We start from the raw sequence: 23,396 nt of genomic DNA on the forward strand, positions 1-23,396 counted from the left end.
AGTAAAGGCAGGGAGGAAGAAGGGAGAGGAAAAGGATGTTGGTGGTTATGATGGAAAAACCCCAGCCTGAACTTTATTACAGACGGCAGTTGCAAATATTGCAAATTGCAACATGGTTTTTTCCCATGACATCCAACATTTATGCCTTTTTGCATAAAATGTAGCATAAAGAAAAAATTCGACCTCATGACTTTTTATCCTTTAAGTTAACTTAAAGATGTCACCAGTAAACAATATAAGGGTAAACCTTATATTGATAGTATAGTAATCTTTGGTTTACCCTTCTTGCTTATTTGTTTTTGTTTTAACTATAAGTGTTTGCATTTTAATTTTAGTTTTTTATAAAGAGATATCATTCCAGCATGAAGCTCCTACCCACATATTCTACATCCTCTGTGGGTGTATTCAGTGATGAGTGGTAGTCATACAGTAGCTGCTTAAAAGCTGACAATGTGGTGCAACCATGTGGAAAGGTGTTTTCACTCCTACCCCACACAACATGAGTTGCTAAACAATAATCAGGTTTAGATAGTAAAAGGGCTGGGGTTGCAAATGGTAGTTACTGCACGTAGCTGGGGCTGAAGTTCTTGTGATGAACTTACATCACAGTATTGGTAATCAGAAGCAAACATAAGATACTACAGAGTTAAACAGTAACTAACTGCCTACATATATAAAATGTTGGTGATGACAGTTACCAGTAAGTGTTCAGCTCATTCCTCAAGGACAGGAACACTTCCTGGCCAAGTCTATTTACTATCTGTAAAGATAACAGATAAAATATCTTATATTATCCATTTGAGAATAGTTTACTTTTTATAATAAAATTATAAAAGCATATAAATCCAACTAGTAGAACAGCATTGATCCTGTACTATAGTCCTGTTTGCTTCTGGCCTGTGCATTTTATATATTTCTTTAACCTTCTCTTTGCAGTGCAACACGGAACTGCATGGAAATTGAAATGGACACTCACGAGCCACATCAAAGCTAACTGGGGTCATTCCAACTAAGTTCTACTCAAAGTAGACCCAAAGAAATGAATTGACCTAAGTTAGTCATGTGTATTAATTTCAATGGGTCTACTCAGAGTTGCATACAACCAATAATGTATGAGCAACAGATCACCAGATAATAAAATACTGTTATTGTAATAGCTGCATGTTAGGATCACACAACTTATGAAGTAGACTCTCATCCACAAAAGCTTATGCCAAACATAACACTTTGTTGTTATTGCATATTAGAAGGTTTACTTAAGAGGACATTTTCAATGCACTCAGTTTTCTTCCATTTGTCATTTAACAAACCACTTTTGATGTAAGATACAATTACATTAAAAATTTAATCGGTCAAAAAGTACAAAGTAGTTTTTTCTTTCTTTTCTTGTGCAGAGAAATTCATTAGCGCTGACTGCAGTCCAGTTTGTGTTTATTTCCAGAAATACTGCTGTGCTGATCCAGCACGAGATCAAGACACACACAATTATAACACTTCCGATAACACAGCCTAATAACCTCAGTTTCCAAAAGTGATTCGCTCTGTGACAGGTTGAACAGACACCTGCCTGAAACCCTGGATTCCCACTGCTATTACTGAGCAAGATGGATCAAATGTTCCAATTGAGTATTATGCTGCTTCCTATATTCATTCCTTTAAGAAGTACAGCATGAGATTGTCACATAAAGCCACAGCACAGATAGGAACAACTACCTTAAACAACCTTCATTTCTTTTAAAGGTGCATAAGGCAGAAACATACCCAAATATCACTGTAAAATCTCCAGCTCCAATGAAAAGTTCTTCCACACAGTGCCTGCCCATTAACCTGTATCATTCCAATAACTGTTTGCCCCAAGCAGACAGACAATAGATATGAACAAAGTGTACTGTGTGAAAGTCACCTGGAGAACAGACCTACTGGAAGTCTTTTTTACCCACAGATTGATCTCAGATAATGCTGAATGTCTGGTGACGAGCATGAATATGTTGCCCTCTTATTGGCAAACACTTGGTGGTGGTGGTGGTGGTGGTGGTGTTTATATTTGTTAAAAACTTTTCTCACAAAAGTGACTCAAGGCAACTTACATTAAAAACCAACATAACTCATAAAGGGCTAAAAAACACATTTATACAGATAGATGACAGATCCCATCCCACTAAACCCTAAGGAATGAAAGCCTTGGCAAATAGAAAGGTCTTTTGTGCCTTTAACAAAAGATGGTGCCAGGTGTGTCTCCCTGGGGAGAGCATTCCACAAGTGAGGGACCACTGCTGAAAACTTTAAGTAACAACAGTTATGATCTCATGTAGTTACGGGTAGGTAACCGTGTTGGTCTGACGTAGTTGAAACAAAATAATAAAAAAATCTGCATCTGAAGAAGTGTGCATGCACACGAAAGCTCATGCCAATGACAAACTTAGTTGGTCTCTAAGGTGCTACGGGAAGGATTTTTTTAATTTTGTTTCGATCTCATGTAGATACAGCTAATCATAACCCAACTCATCCCTTTGAAGTTCTCATCCAGGCACTAAAGTGGCCAGCTGGTCTTTGTCTTCAAAGAAACTTGCCTGACCAGTTTTCTTCAACCTTCACCAAACTCCGAATAATACGTTGGGGGTGCAAAACAGAGAATGGGACGTATGTGGTGGCCATGTAGTTATGCAGAAAGATATTGGAAGGTGATTACTAGATTGATGACAAAAATATTGATATATGAAATACTCTTAGATCTTGTATTGATATTGCTGAACTTTATGTCATTTTTCTTTTTCTTTTCTTTTTTAAAAAAGGAAATTTCCCATTTATTAACAGCAAGGATGTTATTGGCACAAAACTGGAAAGTTACATTACTCCCTCACTGGGAAGAATGGCCTAACAATGTTTGGGATTTGGCTATAATGGCAAAAATAACATTGTTTCAGAGCAAAACTGGCAAGTGGATACAGAAACACATTCTAGGAAAACTGACTGGCTTTTATACAAGGAAGTATGTCCTGTAAAAGCAAATTCATGTAGGTTTTGAATTTTTTAGAATAAATATTTTAGTTTTATGTTAATTTACATTTATTTGCATAACATGATATGAGGTGATTTTTTAAATTTAGTTTTGTTGAGAACTGATAATTGCTAAAAGAATAAATTGTGACTAATGATGATGATGTACAAAGTCTCTGTCCAGCATCCTGTTCTAACAGTGACTGATCAGGTGCCTCTAGGAAGCACCATAAGCAGGGTGAGGAAGCCAAAGCTCTCCTACATCCTCGCCCTCCCCCAGTAACCTTTGCTACTTTGGGATATTTCCATTTAGCTATTGTGGAAAATAACCACTGATTGCTCTATCCTCCATGAATTTCTCTAAGCCTTCTAAGCCACTTGACCACATCCTGTGGCTGCAAATTCCCCAAGTTAATTAGGTGTTGTGTGAAGAAGTACTTTCTCTTGCCAATTTCTCTGTATGAACCCAGTCAGTCTTAAGAGGGGGGGGGGGGAGACACAGAAAATCCCTCAGTTCACTTTCTCCACTATCGTATATGTCACCTCCCTGCTTTCCATACTGAAATCATTTGTGCCTATGTACAACCAGATTTCTATCAGCATGAAGTGAGCAAAAGTTTACTGACCAATGAATTATCAACCAAGGCTGTAACCCGGAATATAGCTAACTTAATTAATAATGAAAACATCATCTGTAATACCTGATCATAATGTGAGTTTCACACTTTATGTGATTTTTATTGTATAGAATAGATATAGTGGTTGTAAATTACTTTGATATTTTTAAATGAAATTGCAGTACAATTAAAAATAAATAAATTAATTAGTTATGGGAGTTGTAGTTCAGCAACATCTGGAGAGCCACAGGTATTACTCCTGAATGCAATGCAAACACGTATTTAGTAACCCTTATTATAACACCCTTGCGGAGCAGGCCTTATTATCTCCATATTGAAGATAAGGGGTTGAACATGAGAAATAGTGACTTCGTTATATCTGCCTAGTAATTCATGACTAAAGCGAAATTTTGAAGCAAAAGCTTCCTGGCTCACAGCTCATACTCTTACCTGCCAGGCTATTACCTAACTGATTTCCACAAAAGTGTTCATTCATATTATGTTGTTAATCCAGATTACTCCCTTAAATAGTTTACTGGAAGTGAACTGTCTGAAAATAGGTAAGTCTCTGTGATTAACCTCAATTAATAGCAGGGCAATTCTATAAAAAGCACACATCATTCCAAAAAAGATTTGTAGGTAGGAACTGGAGGGGAAAGGTAGCTGGAGGAGAGATTTCAGGGCTGTCTGCGCACGGAGGTTAAAATGGAGCAATTACTCGCCACCCTGTCTCCATCAGCAGTGCGAGATTCCAAGGGTATCAGGCACGCTTGCCGGGGTCTGTGTTCCCTTTGGGGGCAATGAGGCAAAACAAAGACTGCAGTGTTTTTATGATATATGACCTGTTCACATATATACAACCTGCACCTAGATGGATTGCAGATTACAGTATTCACATCCTGAAGGACTTGTCCTTCCTAGCAGCTCAGCATTGGATTCAGAGCCATCCTAAGTGTCTCTCCGTAACAGCCTGCTCCAGCCAGCCAGCATGGCTGCTGCCCTTCAGTCCCCAAATGAAGTTCTTCTCTCCCTCCTTCCCAGGAGCACTTGCAGCAAACAACTCCTCCACTTCAGCTTCCAGTATCGTGCCCCTGCCCACCATCACCCTGGCAACCTCCGTTTCTCAAGCTCACTGCAAAAGGCACATTTCTCTATTGTTTACATCAGGCCAACAGTAATCCTGCCCCAAAAGCTACAGAGGCTGCACTGTCATGGCTTGCCATTATCAAACAAACCAGGCCATTATCGTCTTTTGTTTCTTCAACAACCTGCCCCAGCAAGCCTTGCCAGGTTGACCTCATGAGAAAGGTATTGGAACTGGAACAAATCCCTTTTTAAGACAAACTTTCCAAGCACAACTAGGGTTGCCGTTTTTCAAAAGGTAAAAACCTCGCCTAAGATCCAGGACAAAGCGCTGCCTTTCAGAAATTCCCCTCAGACATCAATTCCACCTTGGAAATCTTGGAAAATCTGGACTTATGGCAGCCCTAAACTGCACCAAACTGGCAATAGCACCTGCAGTCTTCTCCTGGTCCACCTTGAGTTACATAAAAATACCCATAATTGACACTGAAGATGAATTTTGTACTGACACGGTCCATAGTGCACAGAAATGCTAACATCTTCAGAGACCTGATGTTCATTCCACTGAAGTTGGGCACATAATGTTTTCCTGCGTAGTCACGATTTTTAGACACTCATATTTAAATAGGGAGCAGGGTGGTAAATTTGGTAAAGGCAATGATCTGACTTTAAACCAGGACCGTGAAGAGCAGGAGGCACGAGGCCGGGTATACTTCCCCCAGGCCTCGGAGGGCTAAGCTGCCAGGGGCCCCACCAAGGGGTATAACCTGATATAAAATAAACCCTTCAATGAACTATATTGACCCTGGTGCTGGTTGTTATCCTAGACATATCCTGAAAGAGATGAATAGATATTCTAATTTCTTAATATAAAGATCAGCACACTAATCCTGGGTTATGAGCAAAGTCTAATATCACCTGCAGGGGTTCTGGACAGACAATAAAATCTTCCTCTAAAAGTAAACTCAGCATTCAGGAAACACACAGATAACTTACTGATTTCTCATTAGGGCCATGTCTTTTCAACTACAAATTGAGCAAGGTAAACGAAACAGCAGACAGCCAGGAGCTTGTTGGAAATAAACAACTTACTCATCCAAAAAGGCCCCTTCCCGTTTCCATAAATATGTAATAAATCATATTTGGGAAAACACAAAAGGCAATTCAGGAGCTAATGGCAATACTGTAGTAAATAAACTTTTGTGGCAGGGGGTTTGTGTAGTTCATAAAAGAAGATCTCTACCAAGCCCAATGTAAAAAAGAAGCATTCTGCTAGATAAAAAAAATGGTTGATGTTTGTACTCAACCATCATTATTTCAAGGGACGTGGGTGGCACTGTGGTTTAAACCACTGAGCCTCTTGGGCTTACTGATCAGAAGGTCGTCAGTTTGAATCCCCACAATGGGGTGAGCTCCCGTTGCTCAGTCCCAGCTCCTGCCAACCTAGAAGTTTGAAAGCACTTCAAAGTGCATGTAGATAAATAGGCTACAGCAGGAAGGTAAACGGCATTTCCATGTGATGCTCTGGTTTTGGTGTTCCATTGCGCCAGAAGCGGTTTAGTCATGACACATGACACAGAAATACTGTGGACAAACGCCGGCTCCCTCAGCCTGTAAAGCGAAATGAGCGCTGCAATCCCAGAGTCGTCTGCGACTGGACTTAGCTGTCAGGGGTCCTTTACCTTTTATCATTATTTCATAAGGATCTGTTTGTACTTACCGTACCTTTTGCAAATAACTATATTCCCACATTACTCCTCAATAAAAATATAAACATGCCATCTGCATTATTTGTACAGTTGTTTTGAAAAATATCAAACTATGCATTAAAAAAAGAGGACAGGGAGTATGCTGCCATTGAAAGAACCGATCCATTAAAATATTTCTGCCCAGGACAAAACTAGTTACACTCTATTCCACCCTAAGCCACACACCCTAACTTTCTCGTTTAACAATTTCAAAGGCAGTGCCAGGGGTTGGGGGAGAGATGCAACTCTAAAAATGCAATCTTATACATGTCTTCTCATAAGTAAATCCCAGTGAGTTCAATGGAATTTACTTCTAACTAAATGTGTATAGGATTGCAGCCTCAATTACTGCTACTTTGGAGGCAAGCAGAAGCCACAGAGGACACAGAGCTCATGCACTTTTAACAGCTGTGGAGGAGGGGAAATTTCAATGGGTGCAGCTTACATGACAAGCTACACAGGCACAAATTTCTACACAGCTGCTGAAAGTGCAGGGGCCCTGCCCTCTTTGGCATCTGGCCAGCCAACAGCTATATTGACACATGCAGCCTCCAGCCTGTCAATATTTTGCAGAAAGGATTTATGCACACAGAGTAGATTTAGGTTTGCGCAATTAACAAACAAACAACAACAACAAAAACCAGATTATTTTTTTTGCGGTTATGTGAGTGATGTAGGAATGCACTGAAAAGTGTGGAAGGAAATAGTGAACTCAAACATGTATCTAAAAACTCTGAATGCAAATCAGGATTAAGAATGGGCAAATCTGTCCATTTTGGTTTATCTCCGCTTCTCATTTTTGCAATCTTCAGTTCAGTTCTCCTAATTTCCACATTTGCAATATTTTTTTAATGTCCCCATGAAAATTCATCAGACTTTCAGTGTGCATTTATCCCAATATACATATCTTTTGTGCAGTTTTTGCTAAAAGAATGCACTTTATTTTCACTGATATATGCAGTGCAGTCCATATTTATTTTACTTTAGTTTGTTGTTTTTACTTTATTTTATGTAATATTATATGATTTTAGCTTAACAGATATCTAAGCGGAATTAGAAGGTTAAATTAACATTTTTATGTTAAATTAATTTAAGAATATTTTCTTGTATGTATGTGTATGTGTGAAGTTAAATTTGTAATGACATTAATGAATTTCAATAAAGAATTTGTGTGTGTGTGTGTGTGTGAGTGCGCGCGTGCGCGCACTTTACTCTAACATTCACATTTTTGTATAAATATTTTGGTTGGAGAACTGCATTGTAAAACCCAAAGAAGTGCAAGATTTGAAGGATGGCTGTGTTTTTGTTTGTGTATTATTTCAGACAGTGCAAATTAGACAGGTTTGTATAACCTCCCCCAAACAAATAATCACAAATGTTCAATATAGCTTTGATGTAGTCTAACCTCTGCATAAGTTTTGTGCAAGTAAATCAGGATAAATGTTAAATTTAAATCTTAAATTTAATTTTAAACAGGAGGAACAGTTTCCAGTAGTCATTTATCGCCACATTTCTATACCCTACTGCAGGCAGTAAAGGTAAAGGTACTGTAAATGACTCCTGGGTGGTTAAGTCCAGTCATGGGTGGGTATGGGGTGCAGCGCTCATATCGCTTCAGACAGAGGGAGCCAGCGTTTGTCCACAGACAGCTTTCTGGGTCATGTGGCCAGCATGATCAAACCATGCACAACAGAACACCTTGAAGGAAGCCAGAGTGCATGGAAATGCCGTTTACCTTCCCACCACAGTGGTACCTATTTATCTACTTGCACTAGTGTGTTTTCAAACTGCTAGGTTGGCAGGAGCTGGGACAGAGCAACAGGAGCTCACCCCGTCAGCAGATTTGAAATGCTGACCTTCCGATCAGCAAGCCCAAGAGGCTCAGTGGTTTAGACCACAGCGCCTACTGCAGGCAGTGGACACATCCAGTACCACTTCTAGCTGTAAATCTGCAGTCACACCCAGTTACTGACAGATTAGTATTTTAATAAATGCACAACACCTATTTTTTCACAAATAGGAGAATGGGCAACCCAGACAGGCTGGCTCAACGTGCCAGCCATAGGTCACAGCAAAACATTCTCCACTTTTAATACAGCAGAATCTACCATTGAACCTTTAGAATAAAAAACAGAGAGCAAATCCTGTGGTCCCAGAATCGCAAACAAATTTCAAACAGAGTAAATACAGAAGGGGCAAGATATTGCTTATAAGTGCAAGTGGTCAAAAGACAACTTTATTTTCCTTCACTACTGAGTTGCCCTTTAATTTTAGTTTCAGTCCCGTAAATTTTATTCCCTGTCCTTCCATGCATATGCACCAGCTACCCTTCTGGAATTAACTTGTTTACCTTCCTTTGCTCATCAAAGTATTCACACTTCACATACAGCCTGACATAGTGGCAGCTATTCCCACAACCTTCTTTTTCTAGCTTGATACACAGTCCAGCCAAAACTGGCTCCATAACAGCATTATGATATCAGTACTTTTATTTTCAATTACTTTCCTAATGATGCCTAACATGGAACTCACCTTTTTAAGAGCTACTTGCACACTGATCTAACATATTCATTGAGCTATCCACACCAAACCCAATATCTCTTTCTGTCACTGCCGGTTCACAACTCATTATGTGACATAGCTGAGGGTCACCTCAACCCTGGTAATAATGAGGCAGTGCCCAGTTTCTGTTACTTCCACTTAAAAGTGTGGATGAGTGAAACAATCAGTCTTGCAATGATACATTTTTAAAATGTTAGGTTCAGTTCTCCACATTTCCACATCAGTTTGCAATTTATTTATTTTCAAAAAGTCTTCATGAAACCAGTGCTGATTTCTTCTCCTAATGCACAAGTTTTTGCATGTAATTCTACCTAAAAGACATATTTTTGCAAAGCAAATTTTCCTCATACAATGCAATATACAGTGTATATTATGTTCATTAACATAAGCATTTTAATGCACACTTTATCCTAGTACAGTATATGCATTTTCGAACACATTACTTTGCTGGACAACTGCACTGCAAAAATTGGGAAACCTTTTCGAATTTTCAAGGATGGCTGTGTTTTGGTTCACATTTTGCTTCAGAAAGTGTGAGTTAGGTACCGTAAGTTCACATTGAAATGTGAATTGAATTTCTACATCATCCCTACTGAAAGAGAACCCTCAAAGATTTCAACAGTCCTCATTTCCCAGCAAGTATATTGGGAAATTAAAAGTGCAAATGTGCACAGTATTTTTTTAATATTATCTGGAATGACCTGAAACACCTTCATAAATGAAGAAGGGTGTTGCTGAAAGCCTCTACAAGGAGCTATGTGATAAGAGACTTATCATATGGCCTTATCGTGCAGCCTCTGGATTGCTTTCATGTTGTATCTATCTCCTCAACCTTTGTGCAACTTTGAAACCCCACCGATGCAAGGCTGTACTTTGTCACTTGCACCCATTTCCTGATCAGTCACACCTGGAATGCACCCCACATGATCGCCTGCTGTGCCACAAAAGAGACGGCATGTCTAGCAACACCTCCTTGAACTCTCGGCACATGAAAGGATTCAAAAGCAACTTTCAATATTGTCTCAAGTGTTACAAGTGTACGGCTAGCTGAATTATCAGCTGTGAATTCTCAGGAACAAAGGAGGTTCTCAGACAACCCCAATTTGGATGGATCTCTATCCTCAAAAATCAGGGGTGGGGAACCCGTGGCCCCCTAGGGGTTGTTGGATTCCCAGCTCCCATCAGCCCCAACCAGCATGGTCAAAGGGCACTCTACAGTTCCCAGGATTCTTGGAGGGGAAGTCCATGATTGTTTAAAGTGGTATGATACTGTTTTAAATATATTGCCTACATGGGAACTTACTCTCAAATACAGTGATACCTCTGGTTACGAACGCTTCTGGTTACGAACGCTTCAAGTTACGAGCTCCGCTAACCTGGAAGTATCTGATCCTGGTTGTAAACTTTGCCCCATGATGAGAGTGGAAATCGCGCGCTGGCGGTGTGGCGGCAGCGGGAGGCCCCATTAGCGAAAGTGTGCCTCAGGATAAGAACAGTTTCAGCTTAAGAACAGACCTCCGGAATGAATTAAGTTCGTAACCAGAGGTACCATTGTAAGGGCATAATGTTGCTGCCTAGGTCAATCAAGGCCACTAGATGGCATTTGCAAACTAACTTTTTCATTATCCATTTCTATTAGTGAGTACTTGCTGTATACAGTACCTCCAGTATACAGAAGACACCTATATAGCAGAAACAGGGGCTGACCGTCTGGAGCCTAGGGAAACAAGGGTTAAAAGATCACGGTAGGAAAGGACATGGGTCAGTAGCACAGCATGTGCTTTACACCCAGAAGATCCCACCTTCAATCCCCAGCATTTCCAGGTAGAGTTGAGAAAGGTCCCTGTTTGACACTCAGAAGAGCCACTGCCAGTCAGCACGGACTCCAGCCTTTCTCAACTTTGGGTTCCCAGCAGTGGTTGGACTACAACTCCCATCATCCCTAGCTAGCAGGACCAGTGGTCAGAGATGATGGGAGTTGTAGGCCAGCAACATCTGTGAACACAAGGTTGAGAAAGGATGTGAGACAATGTTGAGCAAGATAGACCAATGGGGTGAATCAGTATAAGGCATCTTCTCATGTTCATAAAATGTAACAGCCATTGTGATGGGAGGTGGGGGAGGTCTGGCCTGTAAAACAGTTTGAGACAGAGTTGAGGTTTTCTAACTTGTTCTTCAGATCTTTAATTAAGAGGGTTCCTTATGAGATGAACATTATTGTCAGAAATGTAAACTACAGCTACCTACATATTTAAAGCATACACCCCTCCCAAAGAATACTAGGAAATATAGTTTATTGTGAGAACTACAAAATCCAGCACCCTTAACAAACTACAGTTCCCGGGATTCTTTGGCGGAATGTGTTTAATGTCTGGTGTGGCCACAGCCTGAAAGTCTGCCTGCAGTTTTGTGTCTCCCCATCTCCCTTGCAGAGGTCAGCAAACTTTTTCAGCAGGGGGCCGGTCCACTGTCCCTCAGACCTTGTAAGGGGCCGGACTATATTTTGGAGGGGGTGGGAGAATGAATTTCTATGCCCCACAAATAACCCAGAGATGCATTTTAAATAAAAGCACGCATTCTACTCATGTAGAAACACACTGATTCCCGCACCGTCTGCAGGCCGGATTTAGAAGGTGATTGGACCGGATATAGCCCCTGGCCTTAGTTTGCCTAACTATGCTTTAGGCGGGGAATGTTAAGCAGGTGCTATTGTGTTTCCTGTTTCCACAGCTTGTCAAGTAGACCCAGCAGGCCTATTTATTCTTCCTGATTTGCTTGCAGGTGTTTCTGCATCTTCTTGTTAGTTATTTGTTCATCCTACACCAGGCTTCCTCAACATCGGCCCTCCAGATGTTTTCAGACTACAATTCCCATCACCCCTGACCACTGGTCCTGCTAGCTAGGGATCATGGGATTTGTAGGCCAAAAACATCTGGAGGGCCGAGGTTGAGGAAGCCTGACATAGACCTTTCAATGCATTTTCTTGCATGTTTCCAAATGGCAAAAAGTCAGATTATTTTTTAAAGTGAATTTGTTGTGCTAGAGCAGCAGAACACTTTAATCTGCTTTAATTGCACAAACCTTAATTTATGGTATGTGCTTGAATCCCTCCCCCATTTCTCATTTATTTTGATGAAGAGATGCCAGCTTCGGAATTATATCACAGCGTCAACATTATAGATCAGCAGGAAAATGAGTGAGGGTAGATTACAATTAGGTTGAACCTTTTTTATTGTGCAAAGTCAGATTTATAATACATTAAGTACAACTTTGAAGAGGATCGATTGGAACAAAAATATATGTACCATGAAGGGCAATGGAGTTCAGTCAAGAGCAACAAAGCAACCCAAACTTTCAGTCAAGCAAAACTTCTTTTTGCTTTTTATAGGCCTCACTGCTATAAGAATACCTAAGAGCACAACTATTAAATGTCTATGATTATAAAAAAATATTGCCCCTGGTGTCCTGTTAATTCTAATCGGAAAAACTGCAAGACTTTTCATTGTAATTTCCCAAGTTTTCCTGCTACTTTATCTTTGGACTAAGACAGTCAGCTGATCAGGAGACATTAATCCTTTTGTCCTAGTGTGGCACAACTTTGTGCCAATGCAGTGTCTGCTTTGCCTGTTCAGTTGCTGATTGGCAAGTCCCTTCTTCCACATCTGAATCTGCCTGCATTCATCATTCCTTCTATTTCTGATGTTGAGGCTTTAAGGAGGGATGGAAGGATCTCAGCTTCTCATTTTTCCAATCTTAAATTCAGTTATTCACGTTTTGCAGTAATTTGCCATTTTAAAAAGAATCCTCATTAAAATTCATCATAGTGTGAATGTCTCCTAAAACACACACACTTTTATATGCAGTTTTGACCAGCATACACATTTTGTCAAGCAATTTCCCTAATATAATACATTTTTGTATGTTATTTTCACTGATACCACCCTATTCAGGTACACTTTCCTGCAATATATGCATTTTTATTGGTTGGAGAACTGCATTACAAAATCTGGAAAAGTGTGAATTTCAAAGGATAGCTGTGCTTCAATTTGTGTATTGTTTAAAAGGTAAAGGGACCCCTGACCATTAGGTGCAGTCGTGACCGACTCTGGTGTTGCGGCGCTCATCTTACGTTATTGGCCGAGGGAGCCAGCATACAGCTTCCAGGTCATGTGGCCAGCATGACAAAGCTGCTTCTGGCAAACCAGATCAGCGCACGGAAACGCCGTTTACCTATTTAACTACTTGCACTTTGACGTGCTTTCGAACTGCTAGGTTGGCAGGAGCTGGGACCGAGCAACGGAAGCTCACCCCGTCGCGGGGATTCGAATATTGTTTAGGAAAGTGCAAATTTTATAGATTCAGCTTTAAATGCACACTGAATTAAATTTCTCCTCCAACCCTAGCCGTAGGTGTTGCTGCTTGCTGAGTGGAGCAAAACACAAAGAAATCCCAATGAGGACTGAGCATGCTGAGTGGGCACAGAATGCTGACTTACTGTTGGAAGTGGAATGGACCAGAAAACTGGGTGTGAGGGGAAGTGGAATGGAGCGTTGTGGAGGAGGACACGGTTGGCTGGCTAGCTGGCTGCCTGACAGGTGCAATGAACAGGAGAGCTCTGCAATGCAACATTTTGTTCCAGCCAGGCTCTTTACTTATAATATGAATAAAACAAAATGTTCAGTAGAATTACAATGATCTGAAACACCTAGTCACCTAAATTCAGTGAGTAACTCATCTGTTGCCCCTTATCGGAACAGCCAGATTTATATGCTTTATCTGAACAGTTTCTTCCAGCTGCAATTCTTTGGCTTCTCCCAGAATCCAGAGTTTGCAAAAGTTTAAGTGGACTGTTCTAAGTAGCTTTATAGGGAGCAGAACGCTATGCTGTGACTGCCTTTTGCTTTCTGAGCCCTCAGCTGTGCCCTCAATACACTGTTTTCTGCTACCTTGAAGGCGAGAAACTTATTTTGTAGTTGTGTCCCTCAAACAGATGAAAATAGAGACACTCATAAAATCCTTAGATACAACTTTGATACAGTAAGACTATTCTTACAATAAGGACCACGCCCACCCCCTGTCCTCCAAAGCCTATTTATTAACTTAAGTGTTTATATCCCACCCTTTTTTTAAAAAAAAAAAGGTTCCCAGGACACCTTCGACAACATCCCCAGCATTTTTCTCATTGGAAGATAATGACAGATTGAGGAGTTTGCTCCAAGAGACCTAACTGCAAAAATAAGGACTGCCCCAGGTATTATTTTGAAAAATAATAACAGAAAGCAACTATCAGTACTTAGGAAGGGAGCCCAGATTAGCACAAGCACAGTACATTATATTTTCATTTAATCCATGCTCAGATCCAATACTTTGGATGTCCCAGAGTTCCACTGAGATGGTTTTCTAAGCTGCAGGTCTATTATCCATTTTCTTTTGTTTGCCGATATTGAAGCCCTTTGGATGTTTTGAAGTTCAGTTCCTATTTCTCCTACATGCCCACACACCTCCTTAAGCCTTGAATGAAGCACGAACCACTCTTCCCTTAAGAGGCTGAGCGGGACGAAAGTTATTCACCATCTGGATTCTTTCATCTTCTTCTGTGGTGAAGAGGAGGGTACGGAATTTCTCCATCTGTAAATTCAGGGGGCTTGATATTACTTGCTTAGGATCAGTCGTGCCAGAGAAAGGAAAACGCAAATGGATTTAGGATGGCAATTTACATGTTGCCCAAAAAGTGGACCAAAGAGGACACAGGTTTGCATGGTATTTGCATACCCTAATTGATAGCTGAAAATATAGAAATAAATTAATTAACAAAGAAATGCAATCCATCTCACTGTAGAGGGAGACTGTGACCAGGTGACATGACAGTCTGCTGTCCAGGTGCTAACGACTGATGGGAAACGTCAAGGCTGCTTCTCTCCCTTCTTGGGCTTTTTTGTATATGTTCCTAAATAAAATAGCATTTTTGTATGGGGGTGGGGGGGGTGTCCAGGATTTTAAGAGCAGGCAGCATGGGCACTTTTGTGCAAAAAAGGACAGCCCCCCCCCCGCCCGCCACCCAAGATTTACCTGTTTGTCAGATATTCTGATGGCCTCCTTTAGCACTATCCAGGTCACACTCTCATTAAGGGGAGGCGTTGTCAAGGATCCAGGATATGTCCAGTAATCTAAACAAGAGGGCAGGAGGCTGCTGGGGTCAAAAGACTTGAACTGGGCTTTGGTTCCCTGAGAAAAGCATGGGCATGGATTAGAAAATTAAAAATAGAAATTAAAGGTACAAAGTAAATTGTTTTTATAAAACCTTCTGGAAGCTGCAAAAGCAAAGCTGTTGTTCTTGTCCAATGGCTGATCAAATATTGGACTTAGCTAAAAAGGAGAAGGGAACTGGGGGGGGGGGGAATACATGACGTGTCATCATGGTGTAGTGGTTAACATGTTAGACTAGGACTTCACAAAATCCCAGGTGGGGGGGGATTTATGGGAAGCATTGTGTCTTATTAATTTCAGTGGTCATAAAATTACATCAGTGTTGATCAAGATTTATCTTTTGGGGAAGCAGATTTGTTGCACAAGCTGAATTTGTTGGTGTATAGTTGAATCCCACCCAAAAACAGTGACAGTCTGAAGTACCCTAAGCACAGAAATTAATTGGTTACCAATGCAATGGGTATGTGATAGGTGTAATGGGATGATAATAATGATATTTATTTATATCCTGCCTTTTCCACAGACTGGGACTCAAGGTGGCTTACACAAATTGTAACCGCATATATAAAATACAAAACGCTAAAAACAAAATATAATTGTCTAAAAGCAATTAAACAATGATAGAATTAAAACAATATAAAAACAAATATATTAAAATACAGATAGTAAAAGCCGCACAGCGCTATTAAAAGGACTTTTCTTAAGAAACAGTCAGTTCGCCAAAGCCTGCTAGAATGAAACAGACTTCACCTGCTGGCAGAAGGACGTGGAGGAGGGAGCTAATCTGGCCTCCTTAGGAAAGGAGTTCCAAAGTCTGGGAGCAGCCACCGAGAAGGCTCTCCCCTGCGTGCCCCACCAACCCACTCCCACTGGCATCCTGGCTGCCACATTCAATCTAGACCAATTGGAGTTTCTGGACAGTCTTCCATGACACAAAACAAACTTTGCATTTGTATTTTAAACTTACTTTAAATTTGACCATGTACAAGGCGTCTGTCAATCTGTTCATACTGGCATGTTCTTCTCCAATCTAAGAGTTTAAAATGAGAGAGATGCCTAAGAATGTGGATTTGGGGGGGGAAAGTAAGAGTTTCAACAAACCAGGAGCTGCCAATCTCTATCACCAATTTGTTTCCCAGCCCCCCAACCGGGGGTCTGGGTAATTTCCGGGTTATCCAGCATATGTGGGGGTTGGGCTAGCTCTGGAGAACATATGTTCAAGCAGATAGCCCGCCCCCCTTTTCACCGCCGCTGGAGAGGGAGGGCAATGACGGCCCCTGGGTGAATGGTCAATGCTTCCCCCCAGACCCCTTTAATGGGAACCCTGGTATCGCTGCCGCAATGGGGGCGGGGGGTCACCTCCCCCTCGCCCCCCCATTTTGGTAAATGTCTAAAGGATTCCGCCCAAGGCCTGCAACCGCCAAAGTTGTGATGAATTGCTACGGGAAAGGCAAAACCTGCCAATGCAGGGAAAGTCCTTTCCGGCCCTTCAACAGCGGCCTTGTCATAGCAGCGCCTGCGTGCGTGTTCGCCTGCGGAAGAAAAAGAGGTTAACCTGCAATGTAAGCATTAATTTTTGGGAGTGGAGGGTGGGAAAGCTCTGGAGCCATCGACTGCTTCCCAGGTATGTCTCACCTTCTGCTGTGGGCACTGGATGGTTACCTCCTCCTACCTGGCCAACCCCCCCCTGGCAACACGCCCCCCCTGGCTGGATTGGACGGCTGGCTGTGTGTGAGGGGACCACAGGTATCAAGCTTTGGAAGGTGGTGCCAGCCTCCGAACTGCTGGAGGCTGCCTGAGGCTCCCAGGGTGCTATGCGCGACCACGCAAAATGCACACCCCTTTTATATGGGGAACAGTCATTCCCCCTCAAACAGGGATTATTCAGCTGTGATTCCTGCCCTGCAGGTGGGTGAACATGATGATCCTTGCGGCCCTTTCCAACCCTACACTTCTATGTTTTTAAGTGCAACAACTTTTGTGGCTCTTACCTCTAAGAAAACACCAATCACTGCTAAGCCATCTGGAGCCGCCGCTGCCTCTTCAAAGGTCACATATTTCTTGGCATTCCAGTGAACTAAATGGAGCTGGGGAGACAAGGCAAACACCAGTATTCAGGGGCAGCACACCCCGTTCCGTCACTTGAGGCAAAGCAGAAAGTGCTGCCCTGCCCTGACATCACTCCTGCCGCCACCAGGGCCATCATACCTGCCACTGCTTCCTGCACCGCATGCTCTGCCAAATCAGTTGCTGCTGGTGAAGTGGCAGCTCCATCAGTGCTGATTTCAAGTGAAATTGTGCCAATTTTGGGAGAGATCTCACCCAAAATTGGCACTGATGCTGGCCCTGCTTCTCCATCGCTGGTGTGATTTCTGGAGACCACAGAAATCTGACATCCTATGATTTTCTCTGCAACCCCAGCACAAATTTATATATTAAAAAAGGGGGTTTAAAAGACACCCAAAATTAATGACTCGCCTCGCAAGGAAAAGGGTTGCCATCGATGGTATGCTCTGATCCGGAGTCTTGGCTTGCCCCCCAATGAAAATGGAATTGTTTCAGCCTGTAAGGATCTTCCAGTGGCCCTCCATTGACCGCTGCAACCAAGAAGACAGACAGAAAACTGGCAACTGGCTTCCATGAAGCTGACCCTATTATACATCCCTCCATCCACCTCAATAGCTCTAACAGGGAAAAGCCCCAGGTGCAACAAAACAAGGCTTGGTTTCCTTTCGATAAGTGATAAGACGTCTTTGCAATACTGTATCTGCTTTATTTACAGATAGTATTCACATTGCCAGAAGGGCTCCCGGAATTGCTTACAGATAAATAAGCACAGTCCCTGCTCCTCAGGCTTACAGTCTAAAAAGACCATAGCTGCCAAGTTTTCCCTTTTTTTAAGGGATTTTCCCTTATGCTCAATAGGCTTCCTCGTGAGAAAAGGGAAAACTTGGCAGCTATGAAAAAGACACAGCACGAAAAGGAAAAGGAAATGTACAGGGAGGGAGGAGGAAAACAAGCAAACCCAGGCTGCGTATTATTGACACTGCAAGGTTCTTATAAGTTGCTTACAAAAAAGAGAGAAGAGAAACAGTTTCTCTTCAACAAGAACAGAGCAGTAAAAGAAAATGCCAGACTCCATCCGGATATAACTAAGTACAGTGCCATCTACTGTTTGAACTAAATAATGAACTAAATACTGTACCGTAAATTCAGAATGAAATGCAACCCCAAAGGTTAGAGAGAGATCCCCAAATATCAACCTCTAGCTCAGGACTGTCTATACCAGGGGTGCCCAAACTTTTTTCAAAGAGGGCTAGATTTGATTAAGTAAACATGCATGAGGGCCGACCAAAATTGTTGACTTTTTTAGGGTTGAAGTTGTTGAGCTTTTTTTTTTGCGAAACAGACTTTGGACATGTCTGGTCTATACTCTCCTAGATTTCAGCAGACAGGAGTCTTTCCCAGTTAGGGATTGAATTTGGGACCCTTTGCATGTCAAGCCATAGCTGCCAAGTTTTCCCTTTTCTCACGAGGCAGCCTATTGAGCATAAGGGAAAATCCCTTAAAAAAAGGGAAAACTTGGCAGCTATGTGTCAAGCTTGTGCTCTACTACTGGGCTGCAGTGCTTCCTACAAGATGTTAGGGCAGAAGGCGCAATGCAGGCACTGTGGTAAGTGCCGCCCCCTGCAGTGTGGCACCCAGTACACACACACACACACCCCCGCTATGCCTCTGTGTTGCGGACACCCCCACCTTGCCAAGAGGGCACACCTGTAGCCAAGCCTGAGTGATGACAACCCAGTGCAAACGGAAAGTGTGCACTAGAAGAACTTGTGATATCGCAGACCAGACTTCCCCAACCTCAGGTCTTCAAGATGTTGTTGGACTACAACTTCCATCATCCCTGACCATGGGCGTAGTCGGGATTTTTGTTAGATGGCAGTCCTTTTGTTTGGGGGACAGAACTTCAGTTTGCTGTGTATTTTTATTGATTTAGGAGAAGCAGCTGCCCCCCCCCAGCTATGCCCATGTCCCTGACCACTGACCATGCTGGCTGGGGCCATATAATGCACAAGCATATACTGAACCAAGGATTTGACCTCATGCATTATTGCAGCACAGAAGCACCCTTCCTAAGCTTAAGTGAGAATGGATTCATTACAGCCCCAAGCATTGTCACTAAATACCACTGTAAATGAAGAATTCGCTGAACGACATCTACTACTATTCTTCACAAGTTAAGTCTTACGTATTCCAAAGGCTGCAACTTAATACTGTACTTCATAATTGGCACCATGGACGTTCTTCACCTGTCACTGGAGACTCAGCTGCTCTGTAACTATAGCTTTTAAGGCATCTTTCCTGGCTGGAAAAAAACCTGGAACAGCACCATACTAGTGTGTAGGCACAGACAAAAGAAGTGTGGGACACTTCTGCTCCCCACAGACACAAATTCAATGGGCCAGCAAAGTTTCCCTAGCAGTTCTCCTCTGTCCCACGTATCTGATTGATCTGGCTTTTTTCTTCTTCCCCTAATTCCAGTGTTGCCCCAAATATAGAGAGAGTTGCTTGTGGGTGTGATGGTGGAAGGGAAGGATTAACTCTTTCTCCTTGTGCTGTTTTCCCAAAGAAATTCACCAATCAAGAAAACCCTTTCAGGTGCAGCCTGCAGTAAAATGCTGCGGTGTGGGTATTCCGTTCCCTTCTCCATCCCACTTGGTTTTTCCATTTTGTTCTCTAATAGCCAGCCTGTGTTCTGCAGCCACTGAGCATGGGGTCACACCCACACCATACATGGCTTCCTCAAAGAATCTTGGGAAATGTCTGTAAAGGTTGTTGGGAATTGTAGCTCTGCGAGGGGCAAGCTACTGTTCCCAGGATTCTCTGGGGGAAGCAATAGGCTTTAAGTGTATGGTGTCCTCATTGGACTGTGTTTGCTCTTACCTTCCCATCCTGGCTTTCTAAATAATGTTTGGTACTTCTGCAAACTTTATAGTTCCTCCAAGCTCACTGATACCTCCCTCCTTTTGCATGGATGGTGCCATTTTCACCCCTGAATAATCCACACTCACCTCTGCACTTTGAAAATAGAGGGAATTGTTTGTTACATGTTAATATCATTTCTCTACCAAGGGGGCTTAGAGGAAAGTAAACCTTGTTCCTTCCTCTCTTTTTCATGCAAATCTCTCCTAAGAAGCACATTTTTGTGTACAGTTTTGACTACTGTACACATTTTTGCAATCCTAGCACAATGCATTTTTCGATGTTATTTTCACTAATTTATTCATTTTATGCACTTTTCCCCAAATACATGCATTTTCTGAATAAGTATGAACTTTGAACAATGGCTGTATTTCAGTTCTCATATTATTTTGGAAAGTGTCTATTTGACAGATAGATTCTGCTTTAAATGTGAACTTAGTTGACAACTCCCCCCCCGGCCCCCACACTCACTGAACATAACATGCACCACTCACCTGTTTTGTCATCAACATCCTTAAAGTCTACCATGACTGAATGCCCATTGTTGGAGATGTCGATAGATGAGCACGATTCATACGAAACGCTAAGGGGCTTCAGGCAAGGGTCATATATGGCTTGTGTGGGGATTATATCAATTGGAGACTGGTGATTTCCTTGGGCAATGGGGTAGGACTTGTACCACTCAGGAGGTCCTTTGAGAAGGGAAAAGGGAAAAAAGGAAAGACTGTTACATCATTCTTACCTTCAGACACTGTGAGGTGGCTTTTTATTTATTTATCCTCAGAAGGATTTTGGGTACTGCCTTCCGTCATTTACAGGGGGCAAACTAAAGCTTGTCTCAGTAAGACCTTATATGGAAAAACCCGAACTAATCAGACTAGTAGAACGTTATTTTACTGACTAGGTAACTTTAGTGAAATACAGCAGGCAAAAGGCATTAGAACCATTGGCACATCTTGTTCAGTGTTGCCTACACCAGGGTGGGGAACTGTAGCCCTCCAGGTATTGCTTCTGGAGCACAGCTCCAGAATGCAGCAACCAGGGACTTTTCTGAACACACCATTTCTAGTGGCATAGTTGCTGTGCATTTTTTCCAGATTTTTTTGCATGCTGCTGCATGACATCACCAATATTCAGCTAGTTTTCTGGAATAATGTAATAAAAAAAATTGTTCCTACCACAAAAAACCTGACTTTTGTGAAAGAACTGCAATGGAGCCCTCAATATTTTCATTTATGTGGCATGTGCACAAACACCATCCCAGTTTCTGTATAGCTGGTGGACATGGTTTGGGAGACACCTGTTCTGCACCCCTCCCCTTGGGCAACTGCCCACTGTCAGAATACAAGCTCCATTCAGGAGATGAGGTTGAGGATTCTGAGTGAGGTGGGGAATTTCATGCAGTCTCAGCAGCATTTCCATGGAAGACAAGCCAGTGGGGCCAGTGCTTCTACGACTTGAGGACATTACACTGACTCAGAGGACTCCATTGCAGAAGCTCCAGTAGAACCAGAATCTCTGCCTCTCTCTTGGAGCTGAGGCCCTTTAACTGAAAGCAGAGAACTCTTGCTCCTATATAGGGCTCAGACTCAGGCTAAGTGTTCCTCAAGTGATGCAGGAGGTCTGCTTTGCTTGCACAGTCAGCCTAAACCCTGCACACAAGGCAGATTAGCGTTGCCTACCCTGCTGCAGAGGCCAGTGCTTGCAGCAATTGTCTACATTGCCTGGCAAACAGAGGTCTTCCCTACCACCTGGTGCCCCAGAGATGCCAGGGACTGGATCTTGGAATCTTACATATGCAAAGTATTATGTGCTGGTCTGCCTTGGAGATATGGCTCCTTCCATGTGCAGCTGTCTTGCTTTTTCCTAGCATTATTCTCTATCACCCGCAGTTTTTCTGTGAACTGTTGTGTTTTTTTGAACAGTGAACACACATGAAGCTGTTTCACACTGAGGTATCTGGACCATTTAGTTCAGCACATATATGCTTTCTGGGAGAGGCTCTCCAATGCAAACAACTTTCCCAGGCCTGTTACTTGGAAACCTTTCACACGAGAAGCCAAGAATTCGTCCTGAGCATGCAAACCTCTAATGTGTTCCACCATTGGTCCATGAAAATGCCATTTTGAGCTACCTTCATTCACCCTCCTGATGACAATCTGATGACAGAAGTAGCCACGTAGCCCTTTTAAATAATGGTAAACACCAGAATTGCTATGCTCCCCCACCCACACTCAGTCATTTTGTGAGGACATATTTTCTATAGATTTACTTTAATGCTGTGCACTTTCCCCTGATCAATGCTAGAGCATGCATTTTCTCTCTAGTTTTGCTCCCACGAAAAGGCTACCCCATTTTCCATTTGCATGCCGACTAATGTTTGATTAGCATACAGGTACATATTGCTGACTAGCAGGTTATCTGGAAAGGCCCTTAAAGGGGGCACAGGTCATGAACAAATGTCAGTAGACCTGGTGTCTTTGCCCTTATCTAATGAAGAATAAACTTACAAGAAGATGCTGTAAAGGCAAGTCATGCTTTCGACCCAGCATGCAGAAAGGCAATGAATCTTGTGGCTCTTCCGAGCAATAATTGAACAGTTGCTTATTGTTACAGGTAGGTAGCTGTGTTGGTCTGAGTCGAAGCAAAATAAAAAAAAATTCCTTCAGTAGCACCTTAAAGACCAACTAAGTTTTTATTTTGGTATGAGCTCATACCAAAATAAAAACTTAGTTGCTTATTGGTTAACCACTTAAGCGCCTGTTGCACTTTGCCTATTTGCTAGGAAAGATGGCATGCAATTGGCATCTGCAAGGAGTACAGCAATAAGTGTAATAAGCAGAAGAGCGGAGAAAGGATGGGATGGATTCAAAGCAGAAGGGGAAGGGTCTGCATATAACCTACCATCTTTCTGCCCATATCCCCAGCAGTTATGACTGGTCATTATGTAGGCTGATTCCGTTCTGCTTTGCTGCAAGCTCTTTTAATCCGAGCTGCTGCAGCTTACCTGCCTTTATAATAGCTCACTTGTGGGACAGTGTCAGTCTCTTAAAGAGGCAGCAGTAGTTCCTGATCCTGAGTCCACTGTGTACAAGTAGGACTGTTTAAAACATGATCCCAGAAAATGAGATACCCAGTTAGGTGGGGGTTTGTGATGGGGGATTTGGAATTCTACGCATACCCTTTTGAATTCACT

The 23,396-nt window shown here is 42.3% G+C and overlaps 2 protein-coding genes across 6 annotated transcripts in view; one reads left to right on the forward strand and one right to left on the reverse strand.

Annotated features, from left to right (window-relative positions):
- Positions 1 to 1,366, forward strand: part of LOC148685316 (uncharacterized) — a 35,817-nt gene extending 34,451 nt beyond the window's left edge. For all 5 annotated transcript variants that reach the window (XR_015950317.1, XR_015950320.1, XR_015950322.1 and 2 more), the window contains one exon: positions 937 to 1,366. The gene's annotated coding sequence lies outside the window, so the exon portion shown is untranslated. The remainder of the gene's footprint in view (positions 1 to 936) is intronic.
- A 12,773-nt stretch (positions 1,367 to 14,139) lies between these two features.
- Positions 14,140 to 23,168, reverse strand: CA7 (carbonic anhydrase 7). The gene is made up of 7 exons (XM_035119127.3): positions 23,105 to 23,168; positions 20,695 to 20,892; positions 17,693 to 17,811; positions 17,206 to 17,301; positions 16,182 to 16,244; positions 15,077 to 15,232; positions 14,140 to 14,635 (listed from the first exon to the last, which is right to left on the reverse strand). The coding sequence occupies exons 1-7, from the start codon at positions 23,142 to 23,144 to the stop codon at positions 14,513 to 14,515; spliced, it is 795 nt and encodes a 264-aa protein (XP_034975018.2). The 5' UTR covers positions 23,145 to 23,168; the 3' UTR covers positions 14,140 to 14,512.
- Between the last annotated feature and the right edge of the window lie 228 nt (positions 23,169 to 23,396).

This window comes from Zootoca vivipara, chromosome 6 (genome assembly GCF_965207765.1).
Source record: "Zootoca vivipara chromosome 6, rZooViv2.hap1.1, whole genome shotgun sequence".
Lineage (NCBI taxonomy): Eukaryota > Metazoa > Chordata > Lepidosauria > Squamata > Lacertidae > Zootoca > Zootoca vivipara.